At 37.8% G+C, this 20,962-nt stretch overlaps 3 protein-coding genes across 3 annotated transcripts; 1 reads left to right on the forward strand and 2 right to left on the reverse strand.

Annotated features, from left to right (window-relative positions):
• Positions 1-746: 746 nt before the first annotated feature.
• Positions 747-8,844, reverse strand: LOC148416289 (lebercilin-like). Its single transcript, XM_088427749.1, has 8 exons — positions 8,205-8,844; positions 7,916-8,127; positions 7,321-7,566; positions 6,079-6,216; positions 5,865-5,934; positions 5,674-5,798; positions 5,465-5,540; positions 747-3,133 (listed from the first exon to the last, which is right to left on the reverse strand). Exons 1-8 carry the CDS (start codon positions 8,341-8,343, stop codon positions 2,697-2,699), a joined length of 1,443 nt encoding a protein of 480 aa, XP_088283875.1. The 5' UTR covers positions 8,344-8,844; the 3' UTR covers positions 747-2,696.
• Positions 8,845-11,095: 2,251 nt separating this feature from the next.
• get1 (guided entry of tail-anchored proteins factor 1) lies at positions 11,096-12,528 on the reverse strand. The gene is made up of 5 exons (XM_088427649.1): positions 12,400-12,528; positions 12,125-12,290; positions 11,723-11,790; positions 11,477-11,591; positions 11,096-11,351 (listed from the first exon to the last, which is right to left on the reverse strand). The coding sequence occupies exons 1-5, from the start codon at positions 12,487-12,489 to the stop codon at positions 11,278-11,280; spliced, it is 513 nt and encodes a 170-aa protein (XP_088283775.1). The 5' UTR covers positions 12,490-12,528; the 3' UTR covers positions 11,096-11,277.
• A 3,919-nt stretch (positions 12,529-16,447) lies between these two features.
• On the forward strand, positions 16,448-20,142 carry LOC148416291 (uncharacterized). Its single transcript, XM_088428539.1, has 6 exons — positions 16,448-16,593; positions 17,426-17,458; positions 18,583-18,612; positions 18,697-18,750; positions 18,833-18,952; positions 19,038-20,142. The coding sequence occupies exons 1-6, from the start codon at positions 16,579-16,581 to the stop codon at positions 19,089-19,091; spliced, it is 306 nt and encodes a 101-aa protein (XP_088284665.1). The 5' UTR covers positions 16,448-16,578; the 3' UTR covers positions 19,092-20,142.
• Positions 20,143-20,962: the final 820 nt, after the last annotated feature.

Below are 20,962 nucleotides of genomic sequence, written 5' to 3' on the forward strand. Positions count from 1 at the left end.
AATGTTGTGCCATTTTACTCGTAGTATATGCACTGCGACTTACAGGCTGGTGGGCAAAATGTTAGTATGAAATAAAACCGGGTGAACTTCATTTCAAGTTTCCTACACTTATGAATACGCACAGGCTGTAAAACGTTTGTCTGAATGGCAACTGATATTTGATCCATGGTTCAATCAATACATTTCCTGGATTAAATACAACTGGTATTCAATCAGTCCTCTTCATCAAGCATCATCATCACCATCATTATTGTGACACAGTCCAAGAAAACACCTGACAATTTGGGCAACATTTTGGATGGTTGTAGACGAAAAATATAGTAGTCGAAAATAATGATGATCACAATTTAACTCTTTCAGTGTCAGTGCCAAGCGTAATCTGAAAAACCAAACCCTAGAATGTGGTGCCCGTGGGTACCATGTGGCCCCCAAAGAACACATGAATAGCCCGCAAGCCTGTTCTGCTTGCAAAAGATATAGCATTGGTGATTTCATATGAATTTTACAAACAATTATTACATTTACATTATTTATTACACTTGATTTACATATTTACTACAGCTGTTCCCTAATGATTGTGAAAAATCATTAACATGATCGGCGTCTTCAGATAAATTGGTAGCCCTTCGTATTACTCGGTATCAAAGTAGCAGCTCTGTTTTAAAAAGGTTGGTGACGCCTGCCCTAGAGTGCCAGCCGATTTCGAGCATTTTGACACATCTTTCAAGGCCGACGGAATATTGTACTGTATGACTATGTAGACATTGGTAATTGGTATCATATGAAATATTGGATTCCATTCTTTACCCAGAAAAAGAAAGTAAGATTCTATGTTATTCCGTTCTTTAGTAATCATAGTTTGAAAATAGGTCATTTGAGTGACACCTAGCTATTTTGGACAAAAGGTGAAAAGATTGGTTTTCTGCACAACAGTAATATATTATCCTAGTAGCAACAGTCCTTTTCTTTGATAAAACATGAAAAAAAACAGTAAAAATAATTGTTTTTGTAATATATAAACTACATTAAAAGTGCTCAATTGGCATAAAATTAAGGGAAGCACTGGCCACAAGTGTCATCTATCCATTAAAAAAAAAATGGTGATGAGAATTGTTGTTGCTGGCACACAACCAAAGTATTTTATATGAAAATTCTTGCCCATGGTCTTGATCGAGTTACAAATTAATTCTAACTAGAGAGTTGCAATAGCATTCACACATTCCCTCACGCAGGAGGGGTATACAGATATGGACCATGGAAGTCACAAATCAATGTCAATACTTTTGACAATGTTTAGAAACATTTTGAAATTTTAAGTATTGTATTATTTTATGTATTTTTCAATTGCATAAATTCCAGCATCAATTAAAACAACTCACCCTTTACAGAAAACCTGAGCTACTTGCAAAGTACCACAAGAATTGGATCAGGTTTTTTTTAGGTATTGTAATTATATCTTGGCACAGTATCAGATTGGTAAAAATTATGATATATTTATTTGTTCAATTTGTGACTCACTTTCCTGCTGCAATGTTTTTTTTGGGGGGGGTCTATTACTATTTGGTCTATTACTCTTTGCCACCACGCTTATCATTCAGCAGTAATGTCACAAAAAAGTAAGGAAAAGCAAAACAACGTTCTTTACCATCATTCTGTGGTAGTATCACAAAACCCACAGGAAAAAACAAACACAGTTGGGGCTTTATTTGTGCGCAGTGCAAGTCTGGGTTTGGTGTCAATTTTTGTGTGAGCGGGCTAGACTAGTAAATGTTATTAAATCACATGCGCCTAAACTTAGATCTGGTTCATTAGACCTGGTTCGATCTAGGCATAAAGTGTAGTCTTACTTTCAGCATTGCCAAGGTGTGCTGGGATCATGTAAAAGGAAATGTATGGTGAAAATACAAGGCACAGCTCATCTGCCAAATTCCCTAACACAATAAATGAGGCTTGCACTAACATGAAAATGTATCTACATTTGTTGAGCCCGTGGGGTTAATTGTGTTGCAGAGTTGGTCTACAGACCTTAACTGACATTTTGCAAGATTAAACAGGTGTTACCTTTTATTTTACATTTGAGGCATATGGATACAAAATCATTTGGGACAGTTATCATTTGTCTGATGTCCCACTGAACTAATAATACCGGTCTTGTTGTTAGGTCAACATATTAACTCTTTCAGTGCCATGGATGAGATTTCTCATCTTTTAAAATGGTATTAAAAATAATAAAATTCTGGTCATCTTTTTTCATGGAGGGTAGCTGGCACCCTTGACTGGTGCCTATCTAATATGGAGCCAATTGAGCACTGTAGTGATAATTGTGACCATTGGATGGAAGCGTTGCCATACATACTATACATACGTTACATACTTGTAAGGAATGAAAATCGAATTTTCATGTGATAGCACCCATGTTTACAGAGACATGGTGCACAATATTCTGTCAGCCTTGAAAGATGAGTGAATATGCAAAATATACTGGCACTCTAGAAGTTGCCTTTGTCGATAACGCTTGGCACTGAAAGAGTTCAGGTATGAAGAAACATGACATTTCAGTTGGTGTTCACCAGTCAAAATGATTTGGATTTGAACAAATCCAAATAGAAAATGAATAAATAACATGTACAGTACAGTAAATGAAAAACCCACCGCTAACAATAGGAGAGTCAATTGGGATTTTCCCTTACTGAGGATCATCTCTCTGAAAGAGTGCTAGTGGGAGAGGGACAAGGACTCGGATCAGGTAGGGTACTCTGGTAGTCAGATGGAGGAGCCTCTTCTTCCGCTTCCGCATCAATGTCCGAGTCCCATGTTGGTACTTGTTTACAAGTCTGACTCTCGACGGACCTCTGGTTCAAGTCACTGTAAGCTGGTTTCCCCAAGTGCAAATTAGTAGTCACTGGTGAGAACACATACTTTAGACCAAATTGGGTGCGTTCATGTCCTGTTTGTTGAGGTGGCGCTTTGATGATAGTGTGAGCAAATCTGCAAGAGCTTGGGCATTTTTCTTTGCGTATTGAATCGTCGTCATCCTCGTCATCCTCGTCTCCCGCGGACCCCCATGAAGCATCTCTTACGTTTCTTTCACAATAGTCTCCAGCCATTTGGTGATTGGAGATTGCCTTAAAGTCTGAAAAAGATTTTTTATTAGTTATTTTCTTACATTTGAATGGCAAAAGAAAAGTGAAACACTTGGTGCACTATGAAATGTCTCTGGCTGTTAATAACTTTGGCAAGAATATTGTGTGACGTTTAATGAACTACCATATAGGGCCAGACCTATGCGGTTCCTTTTATGACCGATTTTTGTCAGAAAAAACTACTACTGATTAATCGGCCTATTACTTTTTAAAAATAATGAATAAAATAGTCTTGGTTCTCAACACATTTCAATAGAAGTCAATCTTGCAAATTTTCATTATTCCGGCCTGCTACCTATTCCCTGAAAAAAGGGTGGTGGTAAGTATACAGTGATCCCTCGCTACTTTGTGCCTCCGCTATGGCACCCTCAGTGTATCGCAAATTTTTTTATTTAAAAAAAATAAAAACAAAACTGTGGTGGGGAGACGCACTATGAAGGTTTCCTGCATGCCAGACAAACGAGTTAACTATAAATGCACTTGCCACAGGCACCGTTTGGATGTCCAACTACTGCAGTACACATACTGTATTTACTTAAATCTTAAATTATTAAACCTTATACAGTAACTGTACTTGATCCCCTCCCTGAAATTCCAATTTATGCGACCATCAACCAATGAGGCAGGAGATGTAATCTACCCCCCCCCCAACTCCTGCCTTCACTGGTCGATGGTCGCACCAGATACCAATCATGTGTCTTACAGGAGTGCCCATGTCCCTCATGAACTTAACACACGCTGTTAGGTAGACGCGAAGGGAGAGAAAGAAAGAGCAGCACTGTACCGGAGCATTGTAAATCTCTTACCTAGATTTCTTTTGTAATAAATTGTCATTTCAACCTGAAACGCCGATATTTATCATGTTTGGTTAGCTACAGGCTTCACTCTATTATACTTCAAGGTGCCGCTAGTATAACCATGGCTCTCCGTGAGACTACAAACAAAGGGAAGGGATAACAACAGTTACTGTATAAGGTTTAAAAATTTAAGATTTAAGTAAATATGTTTACTACAGTAATATTTGTCTTAAACATGTAAAATATAAACAAATGTATGCTTAATTTATTTTGTTTTTGTTTTTTTAAACATAACAGTGCCAGATTGTGTAAAGTAGTGACTTCCTGATCAATTCTTTGCGCGATCTTTTTGCATGGCTCACCTAACCATAGCTTGTAAAAATCAAGATTTGCTTTCTTTTGAATGACAGGTCTGCAGAATGAGCTTATAACAAATTTCATGAGGTTGTTCATGAGGAATGTTATCGATTTACATGTATGAACAATGAGGCTAATGTTTTTTGTATTCAAATGTAAATGTTTAGGATAGATAAAAATTTGAAGTAATAACAATATTAAAATAATTGGCAAATATCGTCCATTTGGCCGATGTTAAAAAGGCCATAATAATCGTTCCTGCTACACTGAATATACCCTAAAAGTATGTAGCAACCTACCATATTTCATCAACTACTGACCTCGGCCATGTTTCAAATCACTGAGGTCTCGCACCTCAACACGCAGTGCCACTAGGGATTTATAATTACTATCAGGGGTCCCCAACATTTTTATCATCGGGGACCGGTCAACGCTTGAGATTTTTATTGTGAAACGGGGGACGGGGGGGACAGTGACTGCTTTCAACTTAAGCTGCACTGCCCTTCCTCACGACAAAATGTAATATCAACAGGGGCGCCCCCAAAAAACAAAGACCAATCCAAACAAATCACAAATGAATTAATGTTTAAAAGATAAACTAAATCAGTTCCAAAACATTATTTCAGTTGCGGCCCATGCAGCTCGGTACCAATTGATCCACAGATCGGTACCGGGCAGCACACCAGCAGTTGGGGACCTCTTGATTACTATTACTACAGTTTCGTCATGTTTCCACAAAGTGGTTCAATTTGGTTCGGTTCACGTAACAAAGATTTGCTTAGACTTCACAGCGCAGGTTATACCTAGCAAACATGTTTTTGGAATATGCATCACACAGGAATAAGGCCAGAGCCGTGTTTTTAATGTCAAAACTTTTGAAAGATGACTGCAATTTATATTATCCAGTTGTTCCGATCCATATTATACAAGCAACAGGCACGTAATCCTGACAAAGTCACATTGTCCCTGCAGGACACTTTATATGAGTGTAAAAACACAAACACGTGAATAACATTTGTCTACCACTCTTTGGTAACATTCAACATAATATTGAATTAGTTTGTTGTGTGCGTATTGGCATATTGAGTTTTTTGGGGTTTTTTTTTTTTTAAGTAGAATAAGTTTTTTGTGGAGAATGGTGTAATATTGGTAGCATTTGTAGCTTACCAAAAACGTTCTTTGTTTGCTCCATGTCCCTCTTTAAAAAGTGATTAAGTGTAAAAGATCCCCCTTGTTCAGTTTCCTGGAAAAACAAAAATCAACATTTAATACCTTAGGCTTTTATCCGTGCAACAGATGGGAAGTAACAATAGTAGAGGGTTAAAAAGTGCATCACAGAAATGAAAAAAGCACATAACTGAAAATGAATCACATACTAATCTGGTTGATCTCAGCCATTTGTGCACCACATCAGAAAACTTTGTCTTGACTGGTTGTGGATTCTCATCCACACTCGGTACAGAGTCTATTTCCTCAGTCTGTATCATCTTGTTAAATGTTTCTGCAAATCAGAAATATGTCTCATCACTTTCATACCAAGTAGCACCAGCAAAAAAAGCTAATGTACCTTTTTTGTTTGCTAAATGTTCAAACCGCAGAGCAGGTAGGTTGTGGTGTTGTAGTTCTTTCTTTCGTTCCTGTTCAAATAAAACATTGTCAAATAGCCAAAATTTAGAATCCCTTGTGTCAGTGTGGCTGGGCTGAAATTACACTTATTCCAATAAAAACAAGTATTATGATCGTTATCTATGTATTATGAAACTCAACTTGTAGTAACTTACTTGAATTTCTTTGGTTAACTCATAAACTCGTGCTTGCAGACTGTAGAACACGTCATTGGTCTTGGATATCTTTTTTTGTTCTGCTGCAATGTGGCGATGGAGCGTACTTTGAAGCAACTTGTTATTCTTCTCCAATTCCTAGCAAATTATAAAACAAACATTGAAAACCAAGCACAATCATCCTTTATGCACTACTAAACATAAAGAGTCCATCTATTCCAAATATAAAGATTACGGCTGTTCCTGTCTGATAAATAAGACAATTAAATGGAAAAACTATCTTTTGTGGGGATGACCTGTACCCCAATTCTAACAGGTATGTAGTACAGAAACAGCCGTACACCTTTGCTATGCCATGGGAATGCATGAGGAAAATTTGAAGTTTGACAGAAAATACTCTTGAGCGGCTTTAATGGCAGCATTCAAGTCCAATGATATTTCAAAGACAGCACAAAATGTGTCCCTGTTTAAAGTTCAGTGCCATGGTTGAGAATTTTCGTCATATAAAACACTTAGGTTGTGTGCCAGTGACAAGAATACTAATCACCAATGTTTTTGTTTTTTATTAATGAACAGATAGATGACACTCATGGTCAGAGCTCCCCTTAATATTATGCTAATCGAGAACTGTTGTAATGTAGTTATACACCATAAGCAAACTGGTATGTTGCTATTAAAAACACATTGTTTTTTTTCATGTATTATTAAAGGGAAGGACTGTTGAAATGTTTCAGATGCTACAAAAAAAATGTGTCAAAGTCACTGTTGTGCAGAAAACACATCTTTTCACCCAAAAAAAATATGTTCTCCTTTTGTCCAGAATAGCTTGGTGTCACTCAAATGACCTTTGTTCAAACCGTGTTTACTAGTGATTGGAATAAAATAGCATCTTACTTTCTTTTTCTTGGTAATGAATGGATAGATGGCACTCGTGGCCAGCGCTCTCCTTAAAATTCTGACAATCAGCACTGTTGTAATGTTTAGTTACATATGGATGGAATCCAATCGTTCATGTGGTACCACCAATATTTACATAATCATACAATATTCTGCCGGCCTTGAAAGATGCGTCAAAATACTCGAAATCAGTCGGCACTCTAGGGGTTGCCTTTTCAGATAACGCTTGGCACTGAAAGAGTTAAGCAATGCATATCAAGTCGGTGCGTCTGATAAAGGCACATTTCTCGTGCTGATATACAGTTCGGTACACAGCCTCCGGAGCCAGGCTCCTCTTAAACATACCCATATCCGCTTGTTTTTCTCCTTCAGATCGCCTGTAGCCTCGTCCAACCTGCGACTGAGCTCTTCTTTTTCCAACACGGTGGGATCGTTGAAGATCTGTGACTCCAGCTGCATGATCTTGTCTTTTGAGTCCAGCAACTCCTTCTCAGAGTTTTGCAGCTTCTTTGCCAGCGTGTCACAGCTGAAGCGCGCCTTGCCAAGCAACTTCCGCATGGCGCTGACCTCATTCATGTGCTGATTTTGTATCTAGGAAGGAGATGTGACGGTGTTACTAAAACCAATGGTAGACTTGAGAAGACTCTGAATTGAGAAGCAAGTGTCATGGAGGACCCTCCAAGGATTGATTATTTTCAAAAATGTTGGTCCCAAGTTGTCCCCCACTTCTGGGATGGCCCATAAGGTTTGTAACATTTTAATGACCATACATTTTGATATATACTTACTAAAAGAACACTTGAAGAAAAAATGGTGGTCCCTAACTGTCCCCCACTTCTGGGATGACCCATAAGGTTTGTGACATTTTAATGCCAATATATTTTGACATGTACTTACTAAAAGGCTGGTACATATTGAGAAGGTGTCACCACTCACCAACCTGAGATAAATTGCCTTCTAGTCGTTGGAATTCCTGCACTGCCACCGTGTGGCGATGTAGGTGGTTCTTCATCACTTTGGACTGCGTCTTGAACACTATCAACTTCATCTGTAGGTCGCCGTTTCGCCTCTTCAGATCTTTAATGTTGAGGTTCGTTGAAAGCTCGTAGGTCTTTGGGTTCTCGTCGATCGGGGGAAATTCCAGCCTGAAATCTAAAATCAATGGTTTACGAGAAAGGGCGTTGATTATTGGTGCTGAAATTCCGAAACGACGTGACAACATAAAATACCTCCAGTCTTTCCATCTGAAACCACCTTGTCCTGTAAGGTTTTGTGTGCATGTTGCTTGGTCGGCCCTGTGGAGACTTTAGGCCGAGCTTTACCTTCCTCCCTAGTCTTCCGTGCCAAGCTCGGAAAGTGCACACTCATCACTTCCTTGCAGCACAAAGTACAAAAGACAACGATTACCTACTTGACAAACTTCCACAGCTGCTGCACTTCAGACTTGAATGTTTCCGACGTTCGAACAACTCTGGCCTTTGTGGCATCATTAAGTTAAAGCAAAGAGCGAGGCGAAATGTCACCAACTGCCGTAAATGGGTATGATCACGTTGTTGACGATCAAGCAAAACGCCAAATTTGTTTTGGTTTTTAAACTGACAGATAGACCAGGTCGTTGGTAGATAACAATTAAAAAGAAATGAATGAGTAGGTGAAGTTGCTTCTTATTTTACTTTTAGTACTTAACGTTCGGGAGAATTTGATGAAAGCCGTAATGCTGAATGAAAAATATGTATGCATGTTAAATAGGGAGCCTACTTTCCTTAATCGTTTTACTTGTTATTCGACTTTATATTTATGATACCCTATTAGATTATGTATTGGATGCAGTTTAATATACTAATAGTTTTATGTTTTTACTTATATAAAATGTCTTTTTATGATGGGAAAATGAAGCCTTATGAAGCACATTGATAGTGTTGCTCCTCTCGATGGCGAAGTACTGTATTACGGTGGCCCTGGAGTGTAAATCACAAAACAAATAACTAAGCAAACAAAGTTAATCTCGAACAAAAACAGAAAAACACGTTACAATGGATAAAACACAACTACAAATCAGGAATTGCAATAAAAGCAAACAAAAACTAATGCCAAAACCCAAAAAACACTACAAAGGACGAAACACAAAAACAAAACAGAACCACATTATGAAAGATGAGACAACTGCAAATAAGGACTTGCAAAAAATGTAGCAAAAAAATTAATGGCAATTAAAAAAAAACATAGTACAAATGATGCAAGTAAACGATTTTTTTTTTTTAATCAAGCATTTGGATATCCACCTCGGCCATCGCTGGCGCGCATGTTCTGCATATTTCAAATGTGGTCAAAAACTAGCAGAAGGAAGGCTTTTTTTTCATGCTGTCCTTCCATTACTGTTGAAGACCTGGTGGAGATGGCACCAAACGTTTTCAACGGACAAGAACAGAACGTTGAAATACGGGAAAAAAATCGGAGTTTCACAAGTATCACAAACAATGGCGAGTCATACAAAGTATGCACTCTGCACTGTAGTCCTCAAATGAAGTACAAACCAACCTGGTGACCGTGTTGAAATGTCCTTGAGCAAGGCACCAAACCCTAATTTGCTCTCAGCGGACCTGGCAAATTTGTGCATGGGAGCAGCCCCATTCTGCTAATGGGTCTGATTGCAGAATGTAGAACAGGGGCGTGTAGTCAAAAAAAAAAAAGGCACCAAAAGAATTATACATCCCCTGGGGTGGGGTTTTGCTTTTTAGGAAGACAGATGCGTGTGTTTCTTTTTTCGGGGGAGGGCGGATTGAGGTCCAGGTTTATAGATATGAAAAACTTGGTGGATCAGGAGCGCATTGTAAATTAAAATTGTATTGAAGGAACGTAAGACACTTTTATATTGAATATGAATAAATATGGGTCGTTTAGCAATACAATTCAGTGGATGTTAAGTGATTTTTCTTCCTAGCACGGTCTAACTATAAGTACAGTATTGTAGACTAATATATCAAAACAGGTGTGATTGCAATCACTTTTTGTGTAGCTAGACTTTAACATTAATGTGGCAACTCAGTGCGGCCGACACGCAGCATGTAGAACCGCTCTCGTTCATTAACATGGCTGTGTCGTGCTGCGCATGCTGCAGCAGAGCGGAGACGCATGCAGTGGAATTGCCACGTTACAGTAATGGAGCTATCACAACCTTTATCGTAGGTGTCAAACTCCAGTCCTTGAGGGCCGGTATCCTGCAGGTTTTCCAGTTGTCCCCCCCCCCCCCCCCCCCCCCCCCCCCCACACACACACACACACACACACACACCTGAATCAAATGATCAGCTCATTACTAAACTATGAAAATTATCATAATCGATTGAATCAGGTGTGTTTGAGGGAGAGGGCTCAAAAACATGCACGATACCAGCCCTCGAGTATTGGAGTTTGACACCTGTGGATTGTGTCATCAAATACTGACACCTGCTGGACATTAAAAATCCCTGCAGGCAACCCACTTGACAAACTGAACTGACCTAGTGTACACAAGGGGCGTCACTAGACCTCACAAATTAGGAATTATGACTATATTATAAATTATTAATACAACAAATGAGCAAGTGTCAAATTTAATAAACTTTTTAGGTAAATGTTTATAGTTAAATGTCAATTTGCCCAATGTAAGTCAATGGGACCTTTTGGAATAGAAAATGAGGATTTGTGGGAAAAAGGATAAATATTTGGACTAAGATACAAAATCCATGCAGTCCTCTCGTGAATATGTAGAATAATATCAAATTGGCAGTATCAAAATAGAAAAACATTTATCAGAGAAATGAAGACAATTGACAACAAATGGGACTGTCTCCCATTGGGAATGAATGTTGGAATTGGTTAAAAAAATATGGAATTATGGAAGAAATATCTGCAATGTGTGAATTGTTAGAATAATGAGAGTGATAACACGCTCACAAGGCAGTGAAGCACCTGTGTGAATTGGCTTGAGACGTGTTGACAGACGCACTCCCTTATGAACACAGTTTGGCAAGTTTTTGCTTGCGTTGGTCACGTGATTATTTTGAACCAGTACGCGCACCGTCGTGGGAATTGTTTTCTGAGCTTGCCGCGTGCATCTGTGCTGCATCGGACCCATCACTACCATTTATGCTTTTATTAAAAGTATTTTTAGGATGTGTACATTAAAAGAAATACACAATACAATAAATTAACAAGTACAAAACAGTCAACGTTAAATGTAGCGTCTTAAGTTTCTTTTTCCATGTAAGCCAAACAATGTAGCACATATGTATTGGGATTTTACAATTGCATCTCCACTTTCTAGCTGATAGCATGCAGAGCTAGCGTTACCACTTTATTGCAAACTACCAACCAGCATGTAATTCCCACTCCACCTGCAAATGCAAGAGAAAAAGCAAAATATGTGTTAGGATGTGTTTAGCCCCCATTCACCCTACTCTAAGGCATACAGCACTGAATGAAGCAATATTGAAAACAATGCAATCAATAACATGATTACCTGCAACTCCAGTTGGGAAAGCAACAAGGCGTTCAACAGGGGCAATCCATTTACTGGGAACCACTGTCACTGGGTCAGAGTAATACTTCCAAATTAAAGAGATCATCAGAGTAGCCTGACAAAAACACATTCACAAATTTGTATCACGCATCAACAAGTTTCACCTGACTTAAAACTGGACTTAATTAATGTGAAAAAAGTTTTTAAAAAAACATGTTGCTGTCATGTCTGAAATGAATGACCTACCTGCAGTAAGTAAAAGACTATGTTGACAACCCATTTCATTTTGGCTTGTTGTGCAGTCCTGGATTTCACTGTTCAGAGAAGATGTAAGGTTAAAACCGTAAAAAAAAGTGGTTCAACTCTCGGTCTGGGAATTTACTTGCATACTAAATCAAACTTATCGACTAAAAAAATGAAATGCTAATTTTTGCAAACACTGGCGAACCACCACATGGTTTAGTGATTGACCTCAAAAGTGTGAACGTCTCTACATGAGTGAGCAGTCAAAATGCCATGTAGCACTTCTAAGTCAATGTATCACTGTATGACAAAACAAAAAAAAGGATTACAAGTTCATTTTATTAAAAAAAAAAAACAAACATCCAACTATTGACGTCAGATGTCAGCGTATTAACAAGCAGTTACCGTGTGTTTTGAGTTTATCCGTCATCTTGTTTATTTTCCGCTCTAACCGTGCATATCGGGCAAATTCGTCCATCATGCTAATCGAAGACTGTTCTCTCTTCATCGCCTGGATTTCGGCCCTCATCGCATTCTCCTGTACGGCATCTTTTTGCACCACCTTAGAAAGCTGGAGAGATTAATTTCAAATGAAACAAGTCTCATTCAGAACATTTTTTTTTTAATTTTGACGATGACACACGACGCTTATATTGTATTTACGTGACAGCTGTACTTACGAAAGAAGAAATGCTCGGCAAGAGTGTTTTCATGAGATTGCAAAGAAAAACCGAACCCAGCACGAGAAACCAAGCATAACCGGTCGCCATGTTTACTGTTTGAGTTGCCTTCTTCGCTAAAGAATATTGACTCCTGATTCTTCGAATTTAAGATTTGACCGCCATCTAGAGGATGCTGTACACTATCGCGGTCTGTGGGACTGTCCGGAATATGATACTTCTTCCCTGCAAGTGCAAGACAACCCGCTGAATTTGTACTGTGTTATATTGTCCATCAACGCAAACGACTTCATTTTCACATTTGAGATAGATTCGTATTGATGGCTGTAACGTGTTGATAAGTATGCAGGATCACATGGAGGAACTCCGGTTCCTCGTGAGCCAGACCCTGTCTGTTTTCTATGGAGTAACATCTCTGTCAAAAAGATGTATGTGTGAATAACCTTTTGTTTCGTAATAGTCATACACGGTGGCTAAAAGCGTAAAACAAATGAACAAAACATGAAACGCTTATTTTATGAAACAAATTTACATTTCACAAACCAATTTAAAAGAGTTAGATCCCAAAACAATGTATCAGTGACAAGCAGTGGTGAACCATCAGGGCTAGCAAGGCCTTCTCTGCTGGCCTAACATAACCTGACATCAAGCATTATCTGAAAGGCAACCCCTAGAGTCCCGGCCAATTTTCAGTATTTTGATGCATCTTTCATGGCCAGCAGAATATTGTATGATTATGTAAATATTGGTGGCACCACATGAACGATTGGATTCCATCCATGTGTAACTTACATTACAAGAGTGCTCAGCATTTTAAAGAGAGCGTTGGCCACGAGTGCCATCTATCCATTCATTACCAAAAAGAAAGTAAGATGCTATCTTATTTCAATCTCTAGTAAACACTGTTTGAACATAGGTCATTTGAGTGACACAGATGTATTCTGGACAAAAGGAGAAAATTAGGTTTTTGGTGAAAAGATGTGTTTTCTGCACAACAGTGACTTTGACACTTTTTTTGGAGCATCTGAAACATTTCAACAGTCCTTCCCTTTAATAAAACATGAAAAAAACCTGAATGTGTTTTTATAGCAACATACCAGTTTGCTTATGGTATATAGCTAAGTATCATAATAAACTATAATAATTGTAATAACTATCATGAAAGTAAATTTCATTTCAAATTATTTTTTACTATATATATATATATATATATATATATATATATATATATATATATATATATATATATATATATATATATATATATATATATATATATATATATATATATATATATATATATATATATATATATATGTGTGTGTGTGTGTGTGTGTGTGTGTGTGTGTGTGTGTGTGTGTTTATTGATAAAATTACTCTCCATATTCTGTTCTTTTAGTGTCGTATTATATCCATTTGGTTAGACTTCTTTTAGTGTAGATTTATGTTGGAGTTTTTAGCCAATTAGAATTCAGCCAACTTGTGTCACCTGTATGGCTGTAGGTCAGGGCATTCGCATCAACACGGCGCGGGCTTCTGCACAAGCGGCGATGGATATGTGAGCGCCCGTATAATTTAATAGAAAGTTGTAATAGCCAACCAAGTCGTAAGATCGCCATCTTGAGGCGTCACGTTGGATGCTCACTGCAGGAAGGCGGTGCAATGCTCAACAAGCAATCTAAGCTGTGTTGGCTTTGCCTGATTGCTTTGGAGCGTAGCGTAGCTATTAGCTAACCTGCCCCAACTTCGCCATATTTCTGACTGGACTACCAGGGGCGTGCGCTAACCCTGGCAAATAGTTCTGCTGGGAATTCCTTTTGTTTGCAAAGGATCAATTTGGGACACCCGAGTGGATATACAGTATCGTACATCTAAGTTCGAAGGTAAAGAGAGCTCTTCAGACCTTCACTGGGGACAAGTCAAATAAAACACAATCAGGTAACAATAAGTCAGAAAGTAAAAAGCAAAAACAAAACACTCCAGAAGACAAAGAAGAGGAACAAAACAGGCATGTTGAAGCTAAACAAATGAACACTCAAAGTATAAATTGAACATTTGTTTGGGCTTTTAATCATTTGTTTTCTGAAGTATTTTATAAATATATGCCAAAGTTGGTGATGGATGGATGGATGGATGGATGGATGGATGGATGGATGGATGGATGGATGGATGGATGGATGGATGGATGGATAGATAGATAGATAGATAGATAGATAGATAGATAGATAGATAGATAGATAGATAGATAGATAGATAGATAGATAGATAGATAGATAGATAGATAGATAGATAGATAGATAGATAGATAGATAGATAGATAGATAGATAGATAGATAGATAGATAGATACACCCTACCTATGGAAGTTCCCGAAGCCACCTCAGGAGAAATCTTAAAATCATCTGTGGTGAATGGGTCTGTCTGAATGCAGCTTTTTTCATTTCCTTCCTGTCCCCTTCTCATGGTTTGTAGAGGGCTCTAGGTGGTCAGTGACAAATTGAATGCTGCCGTGCGGACTTGCACCAATCGACTGATGTGGGTTTTGATGGACCACTTCCTCTGTGGCGCTCTGTGGGCCAGACTATGAGGAAGATCTTACCCCATGGCATCACCTGGCGTCATGGCATCTTTGCACTGGACGCTTACTGCTTAATATGACACAATGTGTTATTTTTGGCACTTGGCATCTAGTGCAACCTGTTGAGTCTGGATGGGGGCTCCTCCCACCTGTGGTCCCTTCTGAAGGTTTCTCACTTTCCCCAGATGGTGTTTTTGAGTTTTTACTTCCTCTAGGCACATTGTTCAGGGCATGTCGATATGTATATGTGTTGTTCTGTAAGATTTCTTTTTCACGTGTGAAGCCCTCTATGACTGTAGTGATTCAAGGTTATACAAATAAATTTGATTTGCTTTAGTTTTTAGGTGCTTAAAATTTTTCATAACCCCCACATACAAACATAGAGACACATATGAGGGGTGTAGGAAAAGTAGGTGTAGGAAAATAAGAAACCTGAAACTCAAATTACAAACCAGAGGCTTGGCTGCACACAAGACACAAACTGACATCCAAAACATGATTTGAATTTCCTTGTCAAAAGTTTTCCTCCTTCACATTCCATAGCTAAAAGAAACATGACTGGCACCATCTGAGCGGCGCTCTCCATGTAATATAAACAGTGATGACTAGACCAATGATTATCCATCCATCCATCCATCTATCCATCCATCCATCCATTTTCTAGAGTCACTTATTCTCACAAGGGTCACAAGCTTGCTGGTGCCTATTCTAGCTGGCTTTGGGCAGTAGGTGGGGGACACTCTGAACTGGTTGCCGGCCATTTGCAGGGCGCACAGAGACGAACAACCATTCATGCACCCAATCACACCTCAGGACAATTTAGTATGTCCGCCTGACTTCAGTACCTTTTATTTAATCAATTTAGTACTTAAATACCTAAAATAATTAATCACTTTAGTATTTATATATATATATATATATATATATATATATATATATATATATATATATATATATATATATATATATATATATATATATATATATATATATATATATATATATATATATATATATATATATATATATATATATATATATATATATATATATATAGACACACACACACATACACACATACATACATACATACATACATACATACATACATACATACATACATACATACATACATACATATACATACATACATACATACATACATACATACATACATACATACATACATACATACATACATACATACATACATACATACATACATACATACATACATACATACAAACGTAATTCAAAAGGTGAGTGGCATATAATTCTGCACTCTCTTAACATGATTTAAAAGGTGAGTGGCATGTGGTCCTGTCCACACTGGTAAGTTGCTATGGTTCAAAAATATGTTGCCTCCTTCTGTAAGCCAATTAGTGCAAGAGTAGGGCGGGACATAGCGTCTCCTGCTCCGTAGATAGGCTAAGACTCATATCACGTTGAACGGGAGAGCCAATCGGGTTAGGGCTACTTCTGGTACTCCTCGGACGTTTATTTGAAGTTAGAGGCAGAGTGTTTTGGAGGTAAATACCTTCAAGGTGTGGTGTGTGCTGACTTATTTATAAGTGACAGAGGCTCTCTACAAGCTTGACAACAATGGGAAAAACGAAGGTACGTTGCATGGTGCCAACTGGGATTTTTCTTTCCACATCTGTGTGAATGCCCTTTTTAATGATTGCATTTTGGTGTGTTTGCGCGTCGTCGATCCTTTTGAAGCCACGCTTACTATAGTAGCGTTTTTTACTTAGTGGAGAATGTGTATTTATAAATGCAATCTGAAATCGTGCTTTTTGAAATGTACACAATATCAAATAAACGGTAGTCCACAAAGAGACAAAGAGGTGTGACACAGGCACAGGTTGCCATTTGGGGCAAAACGTTCCGACAGATTGTGGACGAACGTCTCGTTTCCCCGGATTGCATAGTCGAATTTATGCTGATTTTTTTTTTAAGAGGAAGAACAAGTACAACCGAGTGAAACATTTACAAATTAGCTTTAATATTACACATTTTGACGTGCACACTGCACGTCGTGAAGAAAGATCGCTTAAACGCGTCAACATCGTCCTTTCTCTCCGTTCGCCATGGCAGCCTTAAAAAGACACGCCTCTCCTTTTCATAAGCAGAGCCTGTACAGTCACGTCGGGGAGCTTTCGCTTCATGGTTTAATCTCATAGATCGTCTGGATGCGTGGTAGAAAGGGCACCTAAAATGTGGAATGTATTCGCTTCCCTTTCAAAATCGTCGTGCTAAAACCATTTCATCTTCAATGTTTAATTAGACTGGAACGTTTTGCTCTAAGAAAACATTGCACAATGTCGTTATGACATGAGGGAAGGGAGAGGTGCCCATCCCCCCCTTTTTGCGTCACACGCCCACTTTCGGTTATGAGTTTTTGTTGTTTCTGTCTTAAATATTTTCTTTATTCCTTCTTTCCTCACAGAACACTGAGGCTACAGCAGACGAATGCTCAGCGGTCAGTAGTGAAGGCGTTGCACTCAAACGTTGTGTTACTCACGATGGACAATTTTCCTGTCATTCCCCCCTCCTTGGGAATCGTGCCCTGCCTTTTGGTACCCTGCCATTATCAAAGTTGCTATCTTGAATTGAATTGAAGTGTGATTCATTATAACAAAAAGATACAACGAGAGTGATAGCTAGATTGAAAAAAAGTCACTATTTGGGCAATCTCTACACGAAAAACAAGATTAGCTCAAAGCTTTGCAGGCATGCCATATACTGTAATAATATATGTATTTTTGCAAATGTATGAGTCTCGTTTAAAATAAAAAAAAATAAAATAGAAGTCATATTTCCATTGTAGCCTGACTGTCCGAAACAATGTGCGTTATGATTACTTGATTACAGGTAGTTGTTAATTTTTGAGTGTTTGTAATGGGATGGGAGAATCCCTATTTCTTGACTCATTTTGTGACAGCAAAATAAAGGTACTTTGAGGAGCTGATAGTTATTTGGGCTGAAAATTAGTTTAGACTGAATCAACAATGGTTTTGTTGGTTGAAGCAATTGCTTCTATCTCTTGATGCATTTGATAATTCCACACAAGCAGTCAAATATAGCTCATTTTGACTCCACCAAACGGGGCTTTAATTTTTACAAATTGTTGACCAAACTATTGAAAATGGCTTGCTATTTTGACTGTAACTGTAAATGGATAGACAAACAGGAGCAATGTTATGATGCTTGTTAATACATCAAAAGATAAACTGGCTGGGTTCACCATTATTATCATCATCATTATTATTATTATTATTGAGTACTACAGCTGTGGTTAGCATGGCAATCACAAAAATGTTGTTAATCGTTTTCAAACCACTTGTCTGACATTTACTACAGTTGTTGCAGTCATTAGATTTTTGTGTAAAGTTCCATAAGCATGTTCATTAATCATTAGAGGGAGATGGTGTAAATAATTTAGTCCCATATTGCAAGTCAGCGAAAACTATAGGGACAGTGACCATTTTTATGCATATTACACAGCTTTTCACTGTAACTCGTGGCAATGCAAAAGGTGGATGCTGATAAAATGACTTTTGTTGTTAAGTATATATCTGTCATTAACAAATGTTCCTCCCTCAGCCAAAGCGAAAGTCTCTACGATTGTTAGCTGTAAGTTTTCACTTATATTGTTCCTTAATTATATTGCACTAGCGGTGCGGGTTTGCAATTCATTGTGTGTGTTTGTGTTTACAGAAAGAAACAGAAACCAAACCAGAGGCAGAAGCTAAAGCAGAGCCAACAAAGAAGGTGTAACTCTACAAATCGATGCATGTGCAATAATTAAATAGAATTTAATAATTACTAAATTGCTTTATTCCTGGCGTGATAGGCATCAAAGAACCAAAAGGCAAAGGAGGTGGCTAAGGACAAACCAGAACAGAATAAAGAGGAACCTCAGGATGAAAAACAAGAGGACCCTGCTGAAAATGGGGAGGCCAAAGTTGAAGAGGTAGCTTAAAGTTTAACCCTCACTGATAATTTTTTGTGGTAAAAACAAAAGTGCAAGGATGATAGATTTGATCCTCCTTTTGTAGGCTGCTGCAGATGATGGAAAGGAGGATAAGACCGAAGATAAAACAGATGATTAGTGTCACCTCAACTCATCTGTCTGTCCTCCCTGTGCCCTCTTTAATGTCAAGTGCACATCATGTTTTCAACTGCTACATAGTTTCTTGGGACAGCAACATTTTTAGGGACATGAATGCAGAAACGCATTTAAATCTTTTCTTGTTCAAATGCCATTTAATTTCATGGCTTCCGTGAAGGGAATTTTTTTTTTGGCCTTTGTGTGGGGTTTTTATTTCTACTTTGTTTTCTTCCTGTGTCATCTTAGAGGGGCAGTATAAGATTTAGACCATTTTTCACTAAAAATGAAAAGAATTAAAAGTTTGTAAATTTTAAAAACGTGCAAATGAATGTGTTCTTAATGATCAACATTATGTTTGAAATATAATTGTAGGTCTAGTTATCATTAAATTATATTACGGGGGGTGGCACTTCTCCGGAGGCGGCCATGTTTGTTATCGCTAGGGACAATGGTAACTGCAGCACTTCCTGCTGAATGTAGTTATAAAACGGTCTAAATCTTACACACTATTCTTTTGTTGTTGTTGTTGTTGTTTTTTTGTTGTTTTTTTTTTTTTTTTTGGGTCTTCAATCATCAGAAATCTGATGTAAAACTATAAGTTAACATGGAACTTCTAGAGGGGTTTTGTAAACTACTGTTTTTAACAATGTCAAACACGATCCCTTCGGTTAGTAAACATACTGTTTAATCATGTGTTTTGGAACGATAACTCTTTTCTTGACTTTAAAATCATGATTTTTGGTCGTAAAATGCGCAGCATGATTGTGTTTGTTGCATCTTATAAACGTGCACAGGTGCCATTTAAACTTGTTTCTTTTTTTTTCAACAACAAAAAAATTGTGTAACCACCTATATGCATTCAATGATGGCACCTTGTTCTTTGCTCTGCGCAGTGCTTGCTCCCTCTGTTGCCACTTCTGTCAACCATATGTACACGTGACGCATTTGTGGCTTACTTATTGTGACTGGGACATCCCTACCAATGTACAGTTTGTTGTTATTTTACTTTGGGTTTTTTTTAACAGTTAATAAAAAAAAAAACATTCTTTTTACATCGTTTACATTTTTTAATTTACTAAAGTAACATGGACTGAGGTAACTGGGCAGGAAGTAGTAAAGCAATTTGGTCAGATCTAGTTTTATATCTTTTTTTCTCACAGCATGCTGAAAATGAAAAGAAAAAAAACAAAGTTAATAAAATTTATTTCACTTGTGAGGCCAAAAACATACAAAACAAACATACCACTTACACTGAAAAACACATTTAATTTTTTGTATCACTGCCTATAGTCAAATCAGACTAAACCTCCCTTGTTTCAGGTGATTCAGGATCACCATTTTTTTTTTTTTACTTAAATTCTCTTAATCTTAATCTCTTCTACTCTTTCTATAACTACACCTTCTATTTCTAATCTTATGTGGTTTACTGTTTTAACATTTCTAAATACATTTGATTTAATCTTATTTAGATTTATTAATAACTAGATAGTTGACTATAATGCATTTTTCAAGATGACCCCAATAATACATTTCCAGGACTGTATTGCAATATTCATGTTAATGTGATTCCTCTAAACCAGTGTTTCTCAACTATATTTTTCCAGGCCCACCCAAGAAAACACCCTATTCACCTGTTACAATCCAAACAAGTAATTGCTGAGTGGTTACTATAGTGTATAGCAGTCATTTAACACTAAATCCAATTGTAATGAAACTGAGATGACACCATCACTCTTTCAATATTCATACCATTGCGACATCGTCTTTCGACTGTAAAGTGGGTGCCTTGGCTAAATTAAGTTTGGGAAACCCACTTTGGGCCCAATCGAAGGGTAAAACATGTTTGTTGCCTGGATGTGAAATCTCTCATGA

The sequence above is a fragment of the Hippichthys cyanospilos genome, chromosome 11, assembly GCF_059441005.1.
Source record: "Hippichthys cyanospilos isolate Australia breed blue-spotted pipefish chromosome 11, RoL_Hcya_1.0, whole genome shotgun sequence".
Taxonomy (NCBI): Eukaryota; Metazoa; Chordata; class Actinopteri; order Syngnathiformes; family Syngnathidae; genus Hippichthys; species Hippichthys cyanospilos.